Genomic DNA, 20,927 nt, shown 5'->3' with positions numbered 1-20,927 from the left:
TTGGTCAAGCTTGTAGATGTAAAATGGTAGTGTCCAGTGAGTGTGCTTCAACATTTACATACAGTTCCCCACTGAACTTAATATAAGACTATATATATTGTTATGGATTACTATTACATTGTCAGAAAGCAGTCTTAAGTTATAGCGGCAATGAAAACTATCAAGTTTGAGAGAGTGAATCATCCTCTTTACAAAACGTACTGTTACTTTCTGACTCTATACAAAAATACTCATCACTTAAAGCATCTAGCATGGAAAATCCCGTTGCTACCAGCTGCTTGATGTCAGTAACAACTACAGGCCACCAGAGGTCACCACCCTCAAGGCAATAAGACTATTTAACTGTCTCTAACAGGACAAGATATAAACTTTAAGAGGTGAAGAAGGGTCAAATTTGCCATTAGACTATTGGGTGGGGGGCTGTAGTGGGCTGGGGTGGGGATTTGGTCATTAAGTTTTTACATTCACTTCACAAAACTTTCAACAAAATGATTTTTGTTTCAGAGAAAAACATCGCAGCAGTCTGTAAAGAAATTGCCACACCAATCTAATACTGATCTGAAACTCGCCATCCGCCTTTTTCAAGAACACTGTCAAAAAGAAAATTACAATCTTGGAATTGTCTAAATTAATGCTACTTGATTTGACATTTTGACAGTACACTTTTATACATTTTTAAACACGGCACAATTGTTCAAATACTTTCTGGGGCCACCATATAAACCATAGCATAGCTGTAAGTTATATTGGGTGTTTCTGTCCAAATCTAACTCATTCATCTAAATTCATCCTTAACACAGCAAAGAAAGATGATAGAATATATGAAGGCAAACTAACTGAGATAACCAAAAGAAGGACCATTTTATTGCCCAAAAAGACAAAAGCACTGCCACTACATAACAAAATATATAATATGTATAAATGAAGCAGCACAACTCTTTAAGCCAATCAAGCTGTACAAACATAACAGAACTATAGAAGGTCTAAGTTTACATTTGCTGCTGCCCACACTCATACACACAATGCCAGGCATAACTGTTGGTGGCACAAGCACATCAGGTCAGTGAAGACATTTACAGTCATTCTGAATGGAGGTCAGTTCTCATGCAGACAAACAAGCACAAATTCATAAATTCATCCTCACCTATTCTCTCTCATCATATGATCATTCTGCATGGTGGAGAATGTAAGAGAGCTTATATGGAAATTACTACAAATTCACTAGGGATCATGGAGGGAGATAACATCACCGTTCACGCTAAAATCCAACACTTTCTCAGCACAGGCAGAGAAAAGCATCCCTGACCAGAGCAGATAGGCTCTTTCCTAATGATGAGAGATGAATGAATTTGAATGAGGATGAAGAGAGTTTGAGAAGGAAGATGCATTTCTAGTCAGATATGGGGCGGAGTCATGTTTCTTTCCACAAGTTAGGCTGAACTCTGACTCCCCTAGCTGGGGGACAGTGCAGGGCTGGGCTCCGTGCTGATGTTGACCAAATACTCGCTGGATTTTAGGCTAGCCAGAGACTTGCAGCTGGGGGAAGAGGCCAAAGACCCACACAGGCCCAGCATAGATGGAGTAGTGTCTTTAGCTGGGAAAAGAGACAGAGGAAAACAAAACAAAACAAAACAATCTTAATCACATGCAAGCAGCACAATTCCTCACCCACAGTGGAACTGGCCGACCTGCAGTCCATCACCTACTCATATTTCACCCACTGAGACAGCAGCCAGCTTACAAACACAAGCTGGGTCTCTGTAGGCCACAAGCTTTTAAATATGCGAGTGCGTGTGTTTACCTGCTGAGGACCAGGCAGACTCTCCATTCTGCTTCTCTTCTGTCTTAACAGAATCTTTTGAGTTCAGACTGACCTCGCTGGAGAAGGTCAAACTGTGAAAACTTCTCCTAAACAAATGCAAACACACACAAAACATGACAACGGTTTCTTACAGATGTATTGTAAGCTCCCCAGACAAAAAATGATTTGCAAGTTTATATTAGTTTTTTGAGACATTTTAGCCCACTTTGTGCTTCATGTGTCTTTTTTTTATACATCTGAGCAAATCACAATTCGATTCTCAAATTCCACGACAGCTGCAGGGCGTCTGTGTGTACCTGGTTCACCAGATGCGACAGAATCCTGAGACAGTTTGACTGATCAGCAAAAATCACCAGATGTCAATCCCAAATTTCAATGCGAAACATAAGGTGAAATGCTGAAGTACGTATCCATAAAGTCTGGCTGAAAAGTTCATCCAGTTTTTGGAAGAAGGGGACAGAAGGGGCAAGAACTAACTAGTGTAATCCTTACCTGTCGGAATTTATGCTGTTAATAAAACCATGTAAATAAGTATTAGAAAATAAATGATGCCTGAAACTATTTATTTGTCCAGAGAGTTTTTTTGCACTGTCCTAATATACACACTTACCGGCGAAATAGCTTTACATCCCCTTGGTTGTTGGCAGCCCGCATTGACGGCCAGTGGTGAACTAAGGAGACAGACTCGTTTTTTGGCAAATGGGCTGATTCACACGGAATGACACCAGTCCTGCAGGACATATTATGCCAATGGAAAACGAATGGAACAGAAAACAGAGAAAAAGAGAGAGAGAGAGAGAGAGAGAGAGAGAGAGAGAGAGAGAGAGAAAAAGAGAGAGAGAGAGAGAGAAAGAGAGTGAGTGAGAGAGAGATAATAAGAATGTGGGGGTAGAAAATTTTATGCATAAGATTCCATTCCACAGTGAGAGATGGTGTTTATATTCTATGTTTTTGCATTGTATGCATTTCTGTGTGAGTATGTGTGACTGGATGCATATGTCTCTTATCGCACGTATGTACCAGGGATGCATCAATCATGAATTTCTATGGAACATTTTATGGAACATTTAGGGAAAATTTGCTGATTCTATGTTTTATGCAAACATTTGCAGGTTATCATCTTGGCTGAATCCAATTATGCATCCCTAGTGAGCACACATGTAGAAGTTCAAAGAGCTTATGTACAGTTGTGCCTGTAGTTCTAGTATAATGGCCTCCAGCTCTTTCTTCTCCTGTTGGCTCTGGACCTGCAGATCCTCCAGTTTAGCATTTAGTCTCTTATTCTCTGTCTCCACATTCTTCAGCTGTGACTCTCGCAACCGAACCAACTCCTCCAGATAACCCTGATGATTTTAATCACAATTAAATATACACCATATGAAATGACATGCACTGTATATGAACATATACACAGCACTGAATAATCACATTACAAAAAAACACAGGACAGTAGAGACAAGATCTGTACTTTTATACATGTACATAAATGCATGTGTCTGTGTATGTTCACCTTCTGAGCATAGACAATCTTAAACCTCTGCTCCATCTTGCGGCACTTGGTGCTCCAGCTCTCCTCGTCAGTAACCAGAGGAATGTAAGGATGCTCAGCTACACTGTCCTCACTTGCACTGCTGTCCACACTGCGCCGGTCCTCTTCATCACTCAGGTAGTCATAGCTACAGAGAGCAACATCATCACTTTCTATATCCTTCCTATATGCATATCTTAAATTTTCACTTCAATGTTTGACACTGTATAATGTATTGTCAGATAATATTTTCATGCTCAATATCTTAGTTTGTCTTTCTGAATATCTGTAAATCAAACTGATTCATTTGTTGATGTCTGATCTGCAAAACTATAGTCTTGCAGGGCAAGACGTAATCTCATGACAAGAACATCAAGGGACATCAATGAGAAATGACTAAATGTGGGTATAGCCCAGTCCTAAATGGCACCCTATAGCACAAGAGACCTTGAAGGTGCTTGATTTCAACGTATACATTTGGATGACTTGTGCAATGTGGAGACTCTGCAGATGCACACCATATCGCTTGTAGTCTTTATTCTTTAATGAGCTGATTTGAGGATCTACAATATCTGAATTGTGATTACAAGAATGCAGTGCAGGCCACTGACAAGTTACATTAATAAACAAATACATTTCCTTACATGTGTAAATCGTACTACCCGCCATGCTGTTTAGGCAGCTGTAAACAAAACCTTCCACTCTGATTGGTCCTCACCTGTATCTCATGGAATTCTGGCTAACAGGCCACTGTGGAGTCTCCACTGATGCAGTCCTCACCAAAGGCTGCATAAAGGCCCATAGAGGGCACTCCTGAGCAACTGAGAAATGAGAAACTGGACACCCTACAATCTCATGGCCCTTGTGCACCAGCAACTGCAGACTGCAGGACAACAACTGTGTCATTTGGGACTGGTCTTTTAACAAGTTGTCCTCAGACATGTATTCTCACTATGAGATCGTGTCTGGCCTTGTGAGACTAACAAAACCACAGCAAGGGTCACCAGGAGTTAGATTACATTATTATGGGACATGTATATGTGTAAATATACTGTATGTATATGTTATGGTATCATAGAGGGAGAAAGAATCCATCAGTGTGTTTGAGTTTAACATGGCAAGCATAGCGCTTTATGCAAGCACCTCTCACCTCTGGGTAAATTTTAGGTACGGTGTGTAATCAATCACAGCTGGTGTCTTTCCATCTAATACCTCTCCTTTCAAGCAGAAACTGAGATAAACAGAGAAAAGAGAGAGAGAAAATAAGATAAATAGAACACTCACATGAGTCTCTGTGGGTCACACCTACTTCAGTGTTTAAACACCATTATTGGTTTCAGGTCACAGATTTGTGGAGTAAAATGTGAATCACATTGCAGTAGTAGACATAGGATGTAATGTTTCTCTCATTCAGTAGAGTATAAAGAGGTAATTCATTGCCTTTCTGCAGGCATACTCACCTGAAATCAATGGCACTGAGGCCAATCAGCATCCCTGTCAGGACTGTAGCTTCCTCTCTAAGCATAATGGCACCATCATCATAAAACCTCCTGCAGGCCACACACATAAACAAGGTTCTGTTGTCATAGCAGGCCAGAGTGGTGTAGGCCCAAAAAGACAAAGTATTCCAAGAATGTGAATTTCTTGAACAGTTACATAAATAGTCTTTTTTAAGAAAGTCATGTCCTGTATTCATAAATGTTTTGTACTTTAAGACCGTTCACTCAACATACTTAGTGTTCTTTGGGCTACAGTTTCTTTTATGTAATGTCTGAATAGCTATAAATAATTCAAGGCTGTTCTAACCTGGTGGTCCGAGTGTCTCTTAAGGCTGTGGCAATGTATTCAGACAGACGCTTCTCCATGAGAGCCATACGGATCCATGCCCGGCCCTAAAATAAGTGGAAGGAGAGAACATCAAAGATAAAAGAAAAGTTGACTTATAGCCAAAAGGTAAAAGTGAACTACAAAGAAGGTCAGAAAAAAGTGAAGCACTCAGAAATGCAGCACTATATCCATCGCATACAGGACTAGACAAAGGCATGAAATTACATATTTCCACATTTAGTGCCAGAATTATGGAATTTATCTTTTTTATTCAGGGTGCTGAGTAAGAAAACAAAGGCAGGGACAGAAGAAGAGTTGAGACCACTAATTATAGTCAGGAGGGCAGAGAAAGTGTTTACTACAGACATATGAAGAGGCAGAGATTCTTGCCTTGGCTCGGGAGGTGCTGATGTTTTCAATGTTCTCGATGCTGCTGATACAGTTGTTATGGACTTTACTGCAGGCCAGACGCACATAATCCCAGAAACTTCTCTGTCCATCTGAACTGAACCAGCCCCCAGGACCTGACACAACACCATAAAACTTGTATAAAAACGAGTCTATGGTCATTTTCACACACATGAAAGCTCAAAATTAAGTTTTTGATAGGGATGCACCGGTCATAATTGGACTTTTTTCAGTTTTTTATTAGCCATTTTTTAAATACCTAATGCTCACACAAATAAATTAATCCATAAAGCGCACTAGTATATTTCCATTATTAATGAAATTAAATAAACCCTATGGCATACTTACATAACAAATAAAATAAACATACATTCTTCTACAGTAGTAAGCAAGAAGCCACTAGCTATTTAGACACAATGAGTCATACATAATTAGGTTACAACATTTTGGTATATGTATTGTAGCTTTGTTCAAATACATCATGAGTCTATTTGCTTGAATTTGTCATATAACTGCAACACAGACCAACCAAAATCAAATTAATCACTCGGCTGATTCCTCTCTTGCTCAATTCTTATCGTGCATCCCTAGAACGTGAATGTGTGGGTGTCTATGGTTTTACCTTTAAAGCGATGACTGAGAATGTGCTCCAAAATAGCAGCAAAGTTAACAAACTCCTCTGATGAGTCATCGATGGGTTCAGCCGTGTACTTCTCCAGTAAGGTCTTTACTGAAAACCTGAAATAGAGGTATAAAAAAGCAAACATAAAAGAGAAACGCTGCACATAGTGATCTCTCTGTCTCTCAGTCACACTCTCACACACACACACACACACACACACACACACACACACACACACACACGTGCACAAACGCCTCAGCTCTCCATTCTGAAGGACCGGGAGCTTTTGGGAGTGGTGCCATGGCAGGCCACTGAGGTCACCCCCAATTGTCCTGTGTGCTACACAATGTGCCTCTTCAGATGTCCTTCCCATTACCACAGCAACAATCACAATCAGAGTCCTTGTAGGGCAACGTTACTGCCGGCATTACGACCTTTGTTCAGTTGCCTGGGTTCCTTTCCAACCTCTGGGTCTGTTTTTTTTTTTTTTTTTTTTTAAAGATCAGCTTCACAGAAAATGACAGAATACCCTAAACACAAACACCCACACACTCGTTCTCTCCACCCACTCACTCTACGAACAGTCGCCTGATCTATTTAGGGCTGCTCTCAGAACTGGTACAGTTTGCCGCTGTGGATCTCCCCCCAATCTCACAAGGCTTCCATACACAAGCCAACCTGCAAGGCTCTGGCATGCAGAAACCGCTCTAGCCTACACAAGCAAAATACAGAAGAAACAGTGGATTGGCAGCATTTTCCAGAGCCAATACCCTTCATGCCTTCATGGGGAACACCAGCATCACTGAGGGGAAGACGGCCCTGTCTCTGGGTGGCTCTTCTATAGCCCGGGGCAAGACATCCATCACCATGGGCAAGTCTTCTATCACCCGCGGGGTCACTACCACCTCTATGGGGGATTCCACCATCACCCGAGGCAAGACCACTATCTCTTTTGGCAGAGCCAGTTTCAGCCGGGGCAAAACCACAACCTCCTTCCGCAAGGCCCTAATGCCCAAGCGCCGAACGACTTAGATGGAAAAGAACTTTGCAAGCATCATGAGGAGCAAGAAGAAACCAAAAGCGAGAGAGGCAACAGAAACACAGCAAGAAACAGTGGGATGGGGCTCAAGGAGATCAGGAAGCATAGCATCCATTTTGATGAGAAAAACCTCCTTCATAAAAGGAAAAACTAAACTGCTAAGAAGCAAGAACGCCATCTCATGGGGAAGGACCGCCGTCTCAAGAAGCAAGACCAAACTGAGGAGGGGAGAAACTGCGTTTGCGGTGGGTACAACCACAGTTACACATGGAGAGACCACTAGCTCCTTAAGTAAGGCCACCTTAAGTCAAGGGAAGAAGTCAATAACTGTAATAAAAACGCTCCTCAAAAGAGGCAAAGAAACTCAATGGAACCTCTACTGGGATTTTCATCTCTGACTGAAACACACAAAACATGAGCACATACACACACAACAGACTTTGGGATAAAGAATGCTCGAGCAGGTTAGTTGTTTTGTGGGACAGAAGTGTTTTGCATGTTTGCTCAGATGATTTTCTAGTGGAAAAGTTTACCGTGCCTTAAATCAGCTTGGAATCTGGTATGAAATTTTCGTTCCTGAGCTGGAATACGATCGATAAGTGCAAGCTGATTTAAAGAAAACTGAATAATTTGTGTGATGGTTATGGAAATGATTCTAATGTCATATGGTAGGTTTGACGCAAGAGCTTGTCTGTCAGTACGCTGGCAGGATTTCAGTCTGAAACAGCTGGTATGGTGTAATGTGCACACACCCAAGAGCCATGTGTCTGAAGAGAACCAATAATACAAGACACTGTTTTCCAGAGGCAGTCTTGTCATGTAAGGCAACAGCACAGATGCTTTACATGACTTGACCAATACATAGTATGTGGAACCATTGAAATACATACAGCATAATATATGTTTGGTGCCTGGCCACATTTTATGTATCAGTCTAATGTAACACTAATATCAACTGGGACACTAAAAATACAGGTTGATAAATTGTACCTCAAAATAGCTAAACATATGGGAATGTGGAATTTTTCTTTATATAGGAAATCCAATATGTGACCATCTCAGTAACTGAAGATATCAGATATGTGGAGCTCACTTTGTATAAAAGAAAAGCAAATGTTGGGATACTCTATGTAATTAAGAATTTTATTAAAACTACTTTTAAATGCATCTTCTTGACATGCTAACAAGGCCACTCAATTGCATGTTCTTATGAATCATGTGAAACCAAATGATAGAATATCCTAAGCTTTCTTATACACATCACAGTTTTAGTAGTACCCATGTACAGTATCAACCAAGACACCACTGGAGAGCAGTTCCACCGGGAGACAATGCCAAGGAACTTTGTGATGTCACCACCGATTGTACCCCTCAACAATGTGTCCTTCAGTGCGTTCCCTGGCCTTGCATTAGCAATGGGACAATGACATCTACTGTCCCCCTGGCCCCCAGATAGTGCTGCGGCCTCCTACGGCAGCCTCTGTCCATTCACGGCACACAGGGGAGGTATGTGGCCCTGTGGAGCCCACGTCGTCCTGCTCAACAAGGGGCTTTATGCTGCTGCATGGGGGCTGCGCTGAACTACGCTTAGCATTTTGGTCCCATCCCAGAACTCGCTGCGTGGATCTTGTCACACCAAGCCAGACACTGTCTGTGCCTGTCGGTGTACTCTGTTACCAGGGAATGTGATGAGCCATCGTCCTGTGAAATCAGGAGGACAGAAGAGAAAAAAGTCCTAAGGCTGAAGAGACATTTAACCCAGACGTGCTCAACATCTTTCACACTGGCTGCCGGAGGAGACCCCCTGCCTCTCCTCCTCCTCAAGTTGGTCCTGCTCCACCATGGGTAACACCAGCATAACAGAGGGCAGGACAGCCCTCAACCTGGGAAGCACGTCCATCAAGAGGGGCAAGACCAAGATCATGATGGGCAACTCCACTATCTCTCGTGGAAAGAGCACCACATCCCTAGGAGGCTCCACTATCACCAGTGGCAAGACCAAGATCTCCCTGGGAGGTGCCTCCTTCAGCAGGGGTACCAAGACCACGTCTTTCCGAAAGGCGCTCATGCCGAAGAGAAAGACTCTTTAATAAGAAGTAGAGCCGAATTGTCTGTGCAAATGTCTGCGGGGAGGGTGATGCATACCAGGGTTGGAAGGTGGGGGGTTTCTCCAGCATGTCAAACACTGAAAATGTCAAAGAAAACTGAAACTATGGCACCATCACAGTGGAATTCTGAGGGGATTGTTTTGGGTATCGACCGACCAGGTTTTGTTTCATTTGTTTATTTTTTTCAACATCAGGAAAATTTGGGATCGAATTTGATGACAAGGTTTTTTCTGTTCCATTACATCCTTTATCCTCTGGATTAAGTCATGGATGCAGGTTAGTGAATCAAGAGTCTTGCTAAATGGGTTTCCAATGCAACAGGTGATGTTCTTTCAGTCAAAGTGAACCATTAGATCTGCTTGGCCCACAACTACACATACAGCAATGAATACTTACTTATTTGTTTACATTGTGTCTGTTTGTATTATCTTATGCTACAGCAATGATTGAATCACTGATATACAAATTGGATTGATTATGGCATCTGACCTTGCTCTATAAATTCATGGAATACAGGGTGATCTAAACATAAGTGCTAATCTGCTTTGTCAGTTATGTTCTCTGAGTTTAGTCAATGGCATTGCATTAAAAGTAAATAAGGCATTTATATGTATCTTGAAAGGTACACAAGGTGAATGCTTTGAAAGAGTGCAAAAATCCAAATACTTAGGGAGGTATGCTGCTGTATATCTGTATCAACTGTGCTCTTTCACAGTGACAATGAAGGGTTCTTTACAGCAAGGAGCCCTTTATTCCACAAAAGAAATCCGTGTAAATGATGGAGGCGTAAAAATGTACGACTCCAAGCTGCAGTGGGCAAATGCAAGGCTAAATCACTGCCTTTCAGAAGAGCAGTTAGTTGAAAGAAGAAGTGGCACGCCTGAAATGCTAATTGGCGAATGTGGCAGCAAGATGCCCTTGGTACGATTTGACACTGAAAAACAAATGTACAGCTCCTTAACAAGTGGCTTTTGTGCTTCTGCTCTCGCCCACCTTGGCCACAGGCCAAAGGAAAGCCATGCTATGGCCCTCTGGAACACACCCTCTGAAAGGCAGGTTATGGGATTTTAATGTACTTTAAGGCAAGTCTGGTCATCTTTTTTACTGCCCCAGCAGCCCTCCACATCTCATGAGTTCGTTGTTTAGCCTCTAATAGCATAAAAGTGCTGATTCTTAGTCTAGACATGCTGTCTACATCTCTTTGTCCGTTTTCCTCTCTTCCTCTAGTACAGTACTGCTTTCATCCTACTTTCCCTCTCTCATATTCCATCTCTCTAATTGATGTCTTATTACCTTTCTCAGTGTCTTTGTGTCTTTTTCAGTCAATATTTCTAAAATTCTTTTTTTCCCCTCCCTCCTTCCCTGCCTCTCAGATGATGTCTCCACTCTTGAAGCTCAGCAGCAGACTTAGGATCAGTATTTAAAACTTTTCTCCAATTCTCCAACATTACAAATCAAGACTGTTCCAGGACCAAGACCCACATGCCAAACACTTCAGAGTAAATGTACTCAAAGCGGGTGGAGAATTCTGCTAATACACCTCAGGGGCCTGCACTTTATTATTTGACTGGCATGAGACCCTGCAGCATTGAGTTTTCAGTTTGCAATTAATGTATGAGGATGTTAAATGGCTATTGCATGTGTTGAGTAAATGGCAGATGTATGTGATTCTGAGGGTCAATGATGGCTGAGTTGCTGAGGATGTGTTTGTTGATGAAAGTCTTCAAACCAGATCATGGTATGTAATTTCTGAAGCACACCTTAAACCTTTAGTACTCATAGAGCTGTGCCAAAGGTAGAGTTGGTGCTGGACGAGTAGGGAGGGTTATAAGTTATAAGAGGCGATTCAGAAAGCAAGCAGTAATGGAATAGTTAGAGATTCTTCATCAAGAAAGAGACAGTTATGCAGAAGGTTTTGTGCACATTAAATGACTCTACATGAAAACTATCAGTCTAACTGCATTGAAACAGGCCCAAATTTCGAAATTCAAAGTAAGGCTGGAATTCAGACCACAATAAAGCCTCCCTGGTGAATGTAATGGATAAAAAACAGTTTCTTTTTGAGAACATCTAAAGATAAAGTTGAAAACAACAAGAACAGTCAAGAAAACTACTTGAAGAAAGGAGCTCACTACATGAGGCATGTTTTCTCCTCAGCAGTCTGTGCTGTTACAGAGGCAGTTGACTCCTTGTTCGTTCAGCCACTCCATCCGTTCTAGAAGATATTCCAAACCTTCCCATCTCCCCCCACTAATTCTCAAATTTTCACTCAGGTATTTTCCTCCTCTTAACCTTCATCACGTTCCATCATTATATTCAGCTAAATGGAGGAAGGTATAGAGAACTGAAAACTGATCATAAATAGAATATTAATGCTCACATTTTATTTTCCTTAGGTTGAACATGCTGCTGGCATCAACTTCTCTCGTCATCAGCCAAAATTAGCTTACAGTACAATACAAAATTTTAGCTTTTCAACAGCCTGTACTTCTGCCTAAAGTCTGCACACCAACAAAACAACAGACCACTACAGATTCATTGGTGCATCCAAAAATCATCAAATTGAATCCAGTGGAAGATGCTCATCTTATAATCATAATGATTTTTAAGGTCATAACAAGTTGTGGACTTTGTAAGTGAGGCTGTGTCATTCGTATTTGCCTTCAGCTCTTGAACACAGAGACTTGCCCAGAGACTTTCTTCAGAACTGCTGGAACTCTGACCTGTCAACATTGACCTGGAATGGAAGTCATCATAGTCCTTCCTCCTTTAATTATTGCTGTCCAAATAAAGACAAGTGCATCTCCAAAATGGTAACTTTACAATTATTCTATCAATTTTCAAACATTTCAATTGGTCCATTTATCATAAACACAGGATAAAAGGCAGCTGCTGAGCTCAAATGATGTAGAAAAATATGGAGAAACTTTTTTTTTGTGACAGTGATGATACACAAAGCCCCTTATGATCTCCCTGTGATGATAATGTACTGTTACACTTGGGTTACTGTACTTATGTTGTGTCTCACATCAGTGCACGTCACAAACACAAAACCACATTCATAAAGTCTCATGCCGATCAGCTCCATATAAGATTGGGATATGAAAGCCAAAACCTGATCCCAGACAGTACACTTGCTTTGAATTTGTTACACAAAGCTTCAGACATACGAAGATCTTCAAAATGTTCTGATGAGCACTGATGTGGATGAAGTTCCCTGAAAAAAAATGTAAACTTGCATAAAAAGTCCCTCCAACACTTGGGGCCAGTTTTCTGGACAGGGATTACACCTAATTATGGACTACATTTACCTTTCCATGGAAAATCGCATTCAAAATCCTGGATTTAAGCCAGAACTAGGCTTAATCCCTGTCTGGGAAACTGGCCCTTGTTTTATTTAGAGGTAAATGTAAATCAAGTTACTGTGTGTAGTTACATTATGTCTGTGAAACAGAAACTTTGTGTGATTTAGGTGAAGTAGGAAAAACTGCACTGTAACTAATGCTTTAGATCATTAGCACTGACAATGGGGGCTTAAGAAGAAAAGAGTGGGGCAATTCTGGCTTACAGTGGGAACCAACTGTGTTTCTGACAGTCAAAAGCTCCATCATGTGTAAACGTCCTCTGCCTCTCCTTCCACTGGATTTAACTCAGCTGGCAGAAGCGCCACACTGCCCACTGGAGGGCTCACAGGAAACTGAACACCTTGTTTTCTGCATCAGCACTGCCTAAGAATACAGGAGAGTGACTGCATCTGGCAGTTTACTGCATCTGGCATCTAGGAATTAGCAGCTTCTGCAATGTTGGGGAAATTGTTAAGTCACAGTTTGAAGTCACTGTTATGGAAAACTTCTCCACCTTGCTGCAAAGGACATTTGCTTAAAATCCCATTGGCTACATGTAAGCAAAGCAAGCAACAATTTGACCAACAGATATGACTGCAGTAGGCGATTTGACGGAGAACGCAGTCTGGTGAGTGGTACACAGCCCAGCACAAACCAGACCCAGAAACATAGAAGGTTTCAGTCAGACAAAGCATAGATTCAAGAACATGATGTATTAAATAATAACTGAGCTAATTTATACGCTTATCTTAAAACATAATGGTCATTCATTGGTCGAGATGTCAAAGCTAGCAATTAATCAAACTTCATATTTTAACTTTTTAATTCATTTCAAGTCCTTGTCTTATGTAGTTTGTCTTCAAATGTTATAGATCAACTGTCTTAATGTGGTCAAGGGTACTGGAGAAAAAGATGGCCACCGTTTTTGTGCTTACCAAAGTTCATTTTTGAAAATCTTTTTCCCTCTTGCCGTGTTAGCATATTATGTGTTTTACCAGCGTTTTGTAGCCACCTGGATGCTACAACTCTGGGAAGTGATGGTTCTGACTGTGGTGCATGTTTAATAAAGTTGCTGACTTTGTCTACTGCCCTAGTATTCTTCACTTTTCTTTGTTAAAAAATCTCATGGTCACAGAACCAACCAAACCTCTCCAATTTCACAGGGAATTAAATTAAACAGATATAATTACGAACAACATACATGCCTCTGAATGTACAAATATGGCTTTTTGACACGATGCCATAAAACAGGGTTCCTCAAAATACAGTCCTAGATGGCACCATTTGGTGATTTCCCTCCTCAAATACACTCGCCAAACCTGTCAATTACCTGATTAATCAAACTAGGTGAGTTTGAACAAGGAAATCACCAAACTGTGGTGGACTTGAGGAACTTTGCCATATAAGAACCACCTTCAGTTTTTTTTTTTTTTTTTTTTTTTTTTTTTTTTTTTATTTAACAGGGACAGTGCACATTAATCAACATCAATGTAAATGTGCCAGAGTTAGCTAAAAAGCTAATTTTCATCCGTAGTCCCTAGGCAGGTTGTTCTGGGCGGCCAGTGTCAACAGCTCAATGACGTTTACAAAACACCACCCCATATACATATATACATACATACACATACATACACATATACAAACACATAAAATATACATAGTTATCAGTGATTACAGATTTGGTTAGCTTTCAACCATGTCTTCAATTTATATTTAAAAATCAGATAATTTGTGCATGTTCGTAGCTCAGTTGGTAGACTATTCCAGTACTGGCTGGCTCTAATGGAAAAGACTGTTTGTCCAAACTTACTCCGTCTATATTGTACAATACAGTCCCCTCTAGTAAATGCTCTTGTTACCATACTACCCCTACTATCTTTTTGTTTTATAAACTGTCTCAATGGTGGAGGAGCAAGCCCATATAAAATCTTAAACATGAGACAGGCATCCAAGAGATGTTTAAAACTATCAAAACTGAGCAAGTTATACTTTTGTACTATATGACAATGATGATAACTATTAGGCTTCCTGTCTAGTATCTTTAGTGCTTGTTTATAAAGAGATTCAATAGGTTTCAAAATTGACAAACTTGTTTGTGACCAGCTTGTGAAACAGTACGTTATATGGGAGACAATCATAGCATGCATAAAAAGTTTGGCTGCCTCTGTTGTTAGATACGGTCTTATGTGCCTGAAATTTGCCAAATTCAATTTAACAGTATTTATCACTTTTTTAACTTGATTTTTAAATGACAAGTTTGAATCTAGAATGATTCCAAGATATTTGGTATCAGATACTAGCTTTAGCTTTTCTCCCCTAACCAGCACATCAGCTTGAATCATTTCTGTCAATTTCTGTGAAAAAAACATGCAAACAGTTTTGTTTATGTTTAAATATAAACATGAATTAGATAGCCAATCAGATATTAAGACCATAGCTGCAGTTAACTCACTTGCAGCTTGCTGTTTGTTTTTAGCATGCACATAAAGAACAGTGTCATCAGCATACATCTGTATATTTACAGATGAGCAAACCGACGGCAGGTCATTAATGTATAAGCTAAATAAAATAGGGCCCAACACTGATCCTTGTGGAACACCAGTATTACAGCTTAAATATGTAGACTGAGTTTTACCAATGCGTACCCTTTGCTTCCTGTTTGATATATATGAGTTCATCCATTTAACAGAGTCAATAGAGAAATTAAAACAAGATAATTTAGACAAGAGTACCTTGTGATTTACAGTGTCAAATGCTCGTTTTAAATCCAAAAATACTGCTCCTATTACTCCACCTTTGTCTAGTTTTGATTTTACGCCTTCGAGAAAATAGCAAATAGCTGTTTCGGTTGAATGGTTAGAACGAAATCCAAACTGCATTGAATGTAGAGGAGTGTAACTCTTATTCAGGTGAGCTGTCAACTGCTGTACCACCCACTTCTCAGCCACCTTGGAAACCGCAGGTAGAATACTAATAGGTCTATAATTTTCTACAACTGTTCGATCACCTGCCTTAAAAATGGGTGTTATGACAGCCGACTTCCATGCACTTGGAAAAATTCCTTGCCTAATTGAGTGATTAATCAATTTAGCAATTGGACTAGCCAGGATACCCTTGTGTAGTTTTAAAAATGTCGTGTCCAAACCATAAACATCCTTTGCTTTAGAGTCTCTTAACGAATTTATAATGTTTAATACTGCAGATTCTGTTGTTTCCATTATTCTAAAAATTGGTATATCATCATCAATGATTGTAGATTTTAAAGAGCCTTTCCATTGATGGTTATTTAAAGGAGCACTCCAGTGTTTCTCAATATCCATTTGCTGCAGCTGTGGTGTTCAGCAGCTTACTACAACGATTGAACGAGTCAAAGTCGAAATGCTGGTAGGTGTGGTAAGGTAATTTACTTGTGTGAGACCAAGTACAATTCCTGTGAAATTACTGGGTGAGGTAATGTGAATAAAAGCAGATACATTACCAGTAAGACAATGATGTGTTGATCACAGCCTGCAACCCTGTCACCAGAGTGGATTTTGGACATGTCCTATTAGCTTACCACTCAAGATCAGCCTCAAAAGCGTTCATGGATGGTACTGCAGCATGATCAGCAAAGCCAAATGTTCCTGTTTGAGCACACGCCACTTCCGTTCAAAATATTCATTTAAATTTTGTCATCCACTTTGTCAAAAGTAAAATATAGCCAATATACTAATGTATCTGTTGTGGAAAAATGCATTTTTCAGACAGGCTGTCTAGACAGTGACAGCAGACTATCTAGCATGTGCAGGAGTGAGCACACTTAAACGTCACCATTTGGAATCGAGTCCAAAGCTTTGGAGTCAACTCTCAATCTCTAAATGCCTAGAATTAGAGAATGGACTCTTTTTGGGATGGACGCCCAGCATTCTGCTCTTTTAAAAAGTTCGCAGTATTCCATCTACTTCAATCCACCGAAGTGTTCTTTCAAGAACCAAAGATGTTTTTCTACAGCATTCTTTACAGATCTCTTGGGACCTTCATTTTTAAGAGTGTAGATATTCAAAAACCATCTGGGTGCCAAGACTGAGCACTTACCATTAGTAAATTAGGGTTCATTCATAGAGCCTTTTTATTCGGAGAGAGGATTAGTGTGAAAGATACCAAAATTGTTTGTCTCATAAAACAATCATGACTGCAGCTTCCAGGACTCCTGGACAATAAGACCCCAGTTCATTCAGAGCTGGTAGTGTTCTCTGTCCATGCAGTGGCCATACAGCGTCCATGCCTAGCTACACCCCCACAAATGGGTTCCTTCTGAAATATGCAATGCCCACTTAACATAAAGCACAAACTTACAGTTTTAACAAACTATGGCAATGCCCCCATGCCTGTAAAATACACAATGCATCAGCTGTTGTGTGATAGAACTTACTGTTCTGCGTGTTTCAAGCGATTCAGCCATGACTCACCAGTGCTTATGTTAGCACCATTCACTAGACAGTAAGCTGAAACACACACACACGCATATTGTATATGTAGGTGTATACAGTCAGCTGGGTAACCTTATCAGTAGCCTGTTCAGCAGCCAAGACATATAAGCATACAGATACATACTCAGTAAAATGGGTCATTAGCTTATGCGCTCCATCTCTATTTATGCACTATCTTGACCTTAAAATGAAGTCTCACTGCTCTGAGAAGCTGAAAGATTTCAAATAAAACTAATGATCTTGACGAGAGTAATTGCCCATTCACAGTTGAAAACAGCTTTTCTTCACACGCTCCCACATTTCTTAATTAGTGCTTCACTTTTTTACAGCTTGGTCCACCTGGGACCCTGGGATTACCGAGAACATCTGCAGTAAATGCAGTAACATTTACAAGTCTCAAATCACTTCAGTAACTGTTTCTCCCTCTGTTTCTGACAAGATGCGGCTGTGATTTCTGTAAATCAAAGACTTCACTTCAAGAAGTCTTGGTGGTGTAACCTACTTGTACATAATTAGCCTTCTACTTTCACTATATTCGAAAGACAAGTAACATCTCCTAAAAAAGATCTCCTACATAGACAAATTTTTCCACATAAAAAGTTTCTATTGAAACAGTATATTGATGAAAAGGTGCTGTGTCCACCTGTGACTGAAAAAATTAAAATTTACATAAAACATGATCTGCAGAATTATCACGATAACCAACAGAATTATGACCCAAGCCCAGTTACAAAGTACAGAGTTTTTCCTTATAGCTTGCATGTAATTACCATAAAATTACCATCTGGACTAGTTTTTAATATTGCTATGCTATATTCTGCACATACGGCATCTAAGACGAAGTCTCATAAAATTACTTGGCTATCTCTGTTTGTCTGAATACCAAACAAAGTGTACAAGCCTTCTAACCTACAGTACCACTGAACACTAGAAAATTCTGTCATGCAATATAAAAATTTCAATATGTACCGCAAGCTGGTAATTTTATGAGCATCAGTCGGCCCAAAAGCACCTTGGTTCTGAAACCTAGACAGGTAACTGGCATGATACTAATATCAGCAGTCTGGTGAGCACAAAGTGAAATTCAAACAGCAGCAGGATCTCTGAACAGCCCCACTACACAGCCTTCAAAATCTGACACTATGGGTACAAAACTGTGACTGGAATAGATTTCTTTGTAACCTGCTTTAAAAAACAGAATTAAAAAGAACAAAAGGAGTATGTGTGTCATCTGTATTTGTACATGCTTCCCTAGTGATATAGAGAAGTATATTATATATACATCTACACACACACACACACACACACACACACACACACACACACACATACATATATATATATATATATATATATATATATATATATATATATATATATATATATATATATATATATATATATATGTGTGTGTGTGTGTGTGTGTGTGTGTGTGTGTGTATATATGTATATATATGTATATATATGTATATACACACACACACATATATATATATATATATATATATATATATATATATATATATATATATATATATATATGTGTGTGTGTGTGTGTGTGTGTGTGTGTGTGTGTGTGTGTGTGTATATATATGTATATTTGCGTGATTAAATAGAGAATGTACAGTAGATGTTCTGTATAGAATCTATTGTAACAAGCATGACATCGTAACAATAGAAGAACCTTTCGGTGCTATATAGAACCCTTTTCCCAACATTTTGAAGAACCTTTATTGTTAAGTGTGTGTATATATATATATGCACACACACACACACACACCTATCTAGAAATTCACATATGTAAATTTCATGATAAATGGACCAATAGAAATGGTTGGTTTCCTTGACTTACATTAAAAGTAAAGTGTGAGAATTTTGTGTCATTTCTAAATTTAAAAACACCAGCTTCGAAGCAAAATCTTTAAAGCGATAAAATATTTCTGAGGAGAGACGTTCCTGTTCCCCAAGCCCCTGTGCTAATCCGCAGTCTCCTGCCCTGCGCTCGGCCTCAGGGCGGCGCTAGACGGACGCAGTGACGCCATGGTTGCTGAGGCAGGCTGAAGTCGCACTGTTTCCGCCAGCATCATCTCTGCTGCCTGCTCGGCTGGCTCTCCTCTCACAGGCCGGAGTTACAGTGACAAGCCTGGTTAGTTTCTGTTTCTGAACACAGCAAAAACAGTGACATTTATTCACCGCCTCCCCGTCTAAGTAGGTATGTTACTCATGACCACACAGGGGACAGGCTGCAGGGGGACGAGGCTGAAGTTGGCTTCTTATTCCAGTTTTCCGTTCCGCCTTAAAAGGTGCAGCAGTTACACTCAGGCGCCTCAGGCTGGAATATGAAGATAACATCAGCTTCGTCACTGTGGCCGAGCTACCGCTGAGCATCACATTAAAGCATTTAAAGGGCACAGCCTGAGATCAGCCAGTCCGTCCTTCTACATCGTGACTGATAAATGCACAGCAGGAGGAGGAGGAGGAGGAGGAGAGCACCTGAAGGTGGAAACTCGCCCTTTATTTTTAGAAGCGTGGCGCTTTCTCTCCTGCTGAGCTTCAGCCGTCAAACGCACCGTTTCCTCAAGAACCGTTTGTGTACGAAGCTGAATTCGGCTCCTTAGGATTTCCCCGTTCCACCTTAAATGGTGCAGCAGTTACGCTCTCAGGCAGCCTCCTCGTTTGTGTACACACTAACGAACATTCCCTCAGTAGCCCGAAGCTCAGGTAGGTCAGACTACCGAGGCTTATTTCAGGCAAACTTCAGTTAAACTCGCCTCACCGGCCGTTTCTTATCCGGGCTGGTGGCCCTTTCTGTATGTAGCCATTGTTCACACATGGAAAGCCACGTTTCCCGGATTAGAAACCAAAATAAAACCGCGTCCTCCTGAGTGAACGTCTACGGAGCGCAGCCGCAGCACAAACGAGCCGCTCAGACGGTGAGATGTGCTGCTTTAACGGGCGCCGCGGCGTCCGGAGTTCGTGCTGTTTTTAAAGAGATCACAAACCTGCACACCGTGATGAGGTTCTTGCGCTCCACGGCGACGTTTCTAGAGGAGGGTTTTTTCGACGTTAGCCCCATAGCCATCGCGGTGTGGGCGCAGACCGGCTCCATATGACGGAGGCTGACCGAAGACCCGAGACCCAAACACGCGCCTCGGTGCGCAGCGCCCCCTGCCTGAGACTCGGGGGAATAGATTATTCTCATCCATCAGCCTGAGTGTTAAAGGGGCCATATGCCGATTTTTCTGCCTGATCCAGTCGTTAATATGCGAAGTCATTCAGAGCGGATTCACAGATTCTGGGACCCCAGGCAAAAGACAGGAACCCACTGGATGTAGATGTACTACAGTAAAAGATATCTTGGCAAGTGAAATCATAGATGGTGAACACATCCAGCATTTGAGATTGTTGTAAGGATATTAAAAGATTTACTTATTCCTAGACATTTTCAACTTATTTTAAATATTTTATTTATATATTTATGTAAATATATATGTATATATTTTATACTAGCAGATCATTTGATTCTTTTTAGAAGTTATAAATATATTAAGTTTAAATGATACTTTTTAAATCCCACAAACGGGGAAATTCCACCTCCGCATTTAACCTATCCGTGAAGTGAAACACCACATACACACACTAGTGAACACACACACACTAGTGAACACACACACACACACACACTAGGGGGCAGTGAGCACACTTGCCCAGAGCGATGGGCAGCCCTATCCATGGCAGGGGGAGCACTTGGGGGTTAGGT

General features: G+C 40.7%; 1 protein-coding gene and 1 long non-coding RNA gene across 3 annotated transcripts; one reads left to right on the top strand and one right to left on the bottom strand.

Moving 5' to 3' along the window:
- Nucleotides 1-837: 837 nt before the first annotated feature.
- rundc3aa (RUN domain containing 3Aa) lies at nucleotides 838-20,335 on the bottom strand. Its single transcript, XM_017685878.2, has 11 exons — nucleotides 20,170-20,335; nucleotides 6,208-6,323; nucleotides 5,568-5,701; nucleotides 5,157-5,242; nucleotides 4,811-4,900; nucleotides 4,501-4,581; nucleotides 3,333-3,498; nucleotides 3,008-3,165; nucleotides 2,433-2,552; nucleotides 1,802-1,908; nucleotides 838-1,594 (listed from the first exon to the last, which is right to left on the bottom strand). The coding sequence occupies exons 1-11, from the start codon at nucleotides 20,274-20,276 to the stop codon at nucleotides 1,452-1,454; spliced, it is 1,308 nt and encodes a 435-aa protein (XP_017541367.1). The 5' UTR covers nucleotides 20,277-20,335; the 3' UTR covers nucleotides 838-1,451.
- On the top strand, nucleotides 7,241-13,786 carry LOC119265090. Of its 2 annotated transcripts, none has more exons than XR_005131383.1 (2): nucleotides 7,241-7,710; nucleotides 10,728-13,786. It is a non-coding gene; the product is annotated as an uncharacterized LOC119265090 (long non-coding RNA). The 2 variants fall into 2 exon arrangements; XR_005131384.1 differs by lacking the exon at nucleotides 7,241-7,710 and adding an exon at nucleotides 9,335-9,630.
- Nucleotides 20,336-20,927: the final 592 nt, after the last annotated feature.

The sequence above is a fragment of the Pygocentrus nattereri genome, chromosome 14, assembly GCF_015220715.1.
Source record: "Pygocentrus nattereri isolate fPygNat1 chromosome 14, fPygNat1.pri, whole genome shotgun sequence".
NCBI classification, from domain to species: Eukaryota; Metazoa; Chordata; class Actinopteri; order Characiformes; family Serrasalmidae; genus Pygocentrus; species Pygocentrus nattereri.
This window is presented reverse-complemented; position numbering and strand designations above follow the sequence as displayed.

Coding starts and splice junctions, on each gene's coding strand:
- rundc3aa (XM_017685878.2), bottom strand. CDS start 20,276: ATGGAGCCGGTCTGCGCCCACACCGCGATGGCTATGGGGCTAACGTCG. Junction 5,702..6,207: donor TCTCAGTCATCGCTTTAAAG/GTAAAACCATAG, acceptor GTGTTGTGTCAG/GTCCTGGGGGCTGGTTCAGT. Junction 4,582..4,810: donor CTCAGTGCCATTGATTTCAG/GTGAGTATGCCT, acceptor TGTTTATCTCAG/TTTCTGCTTGAAAGGAGAGG.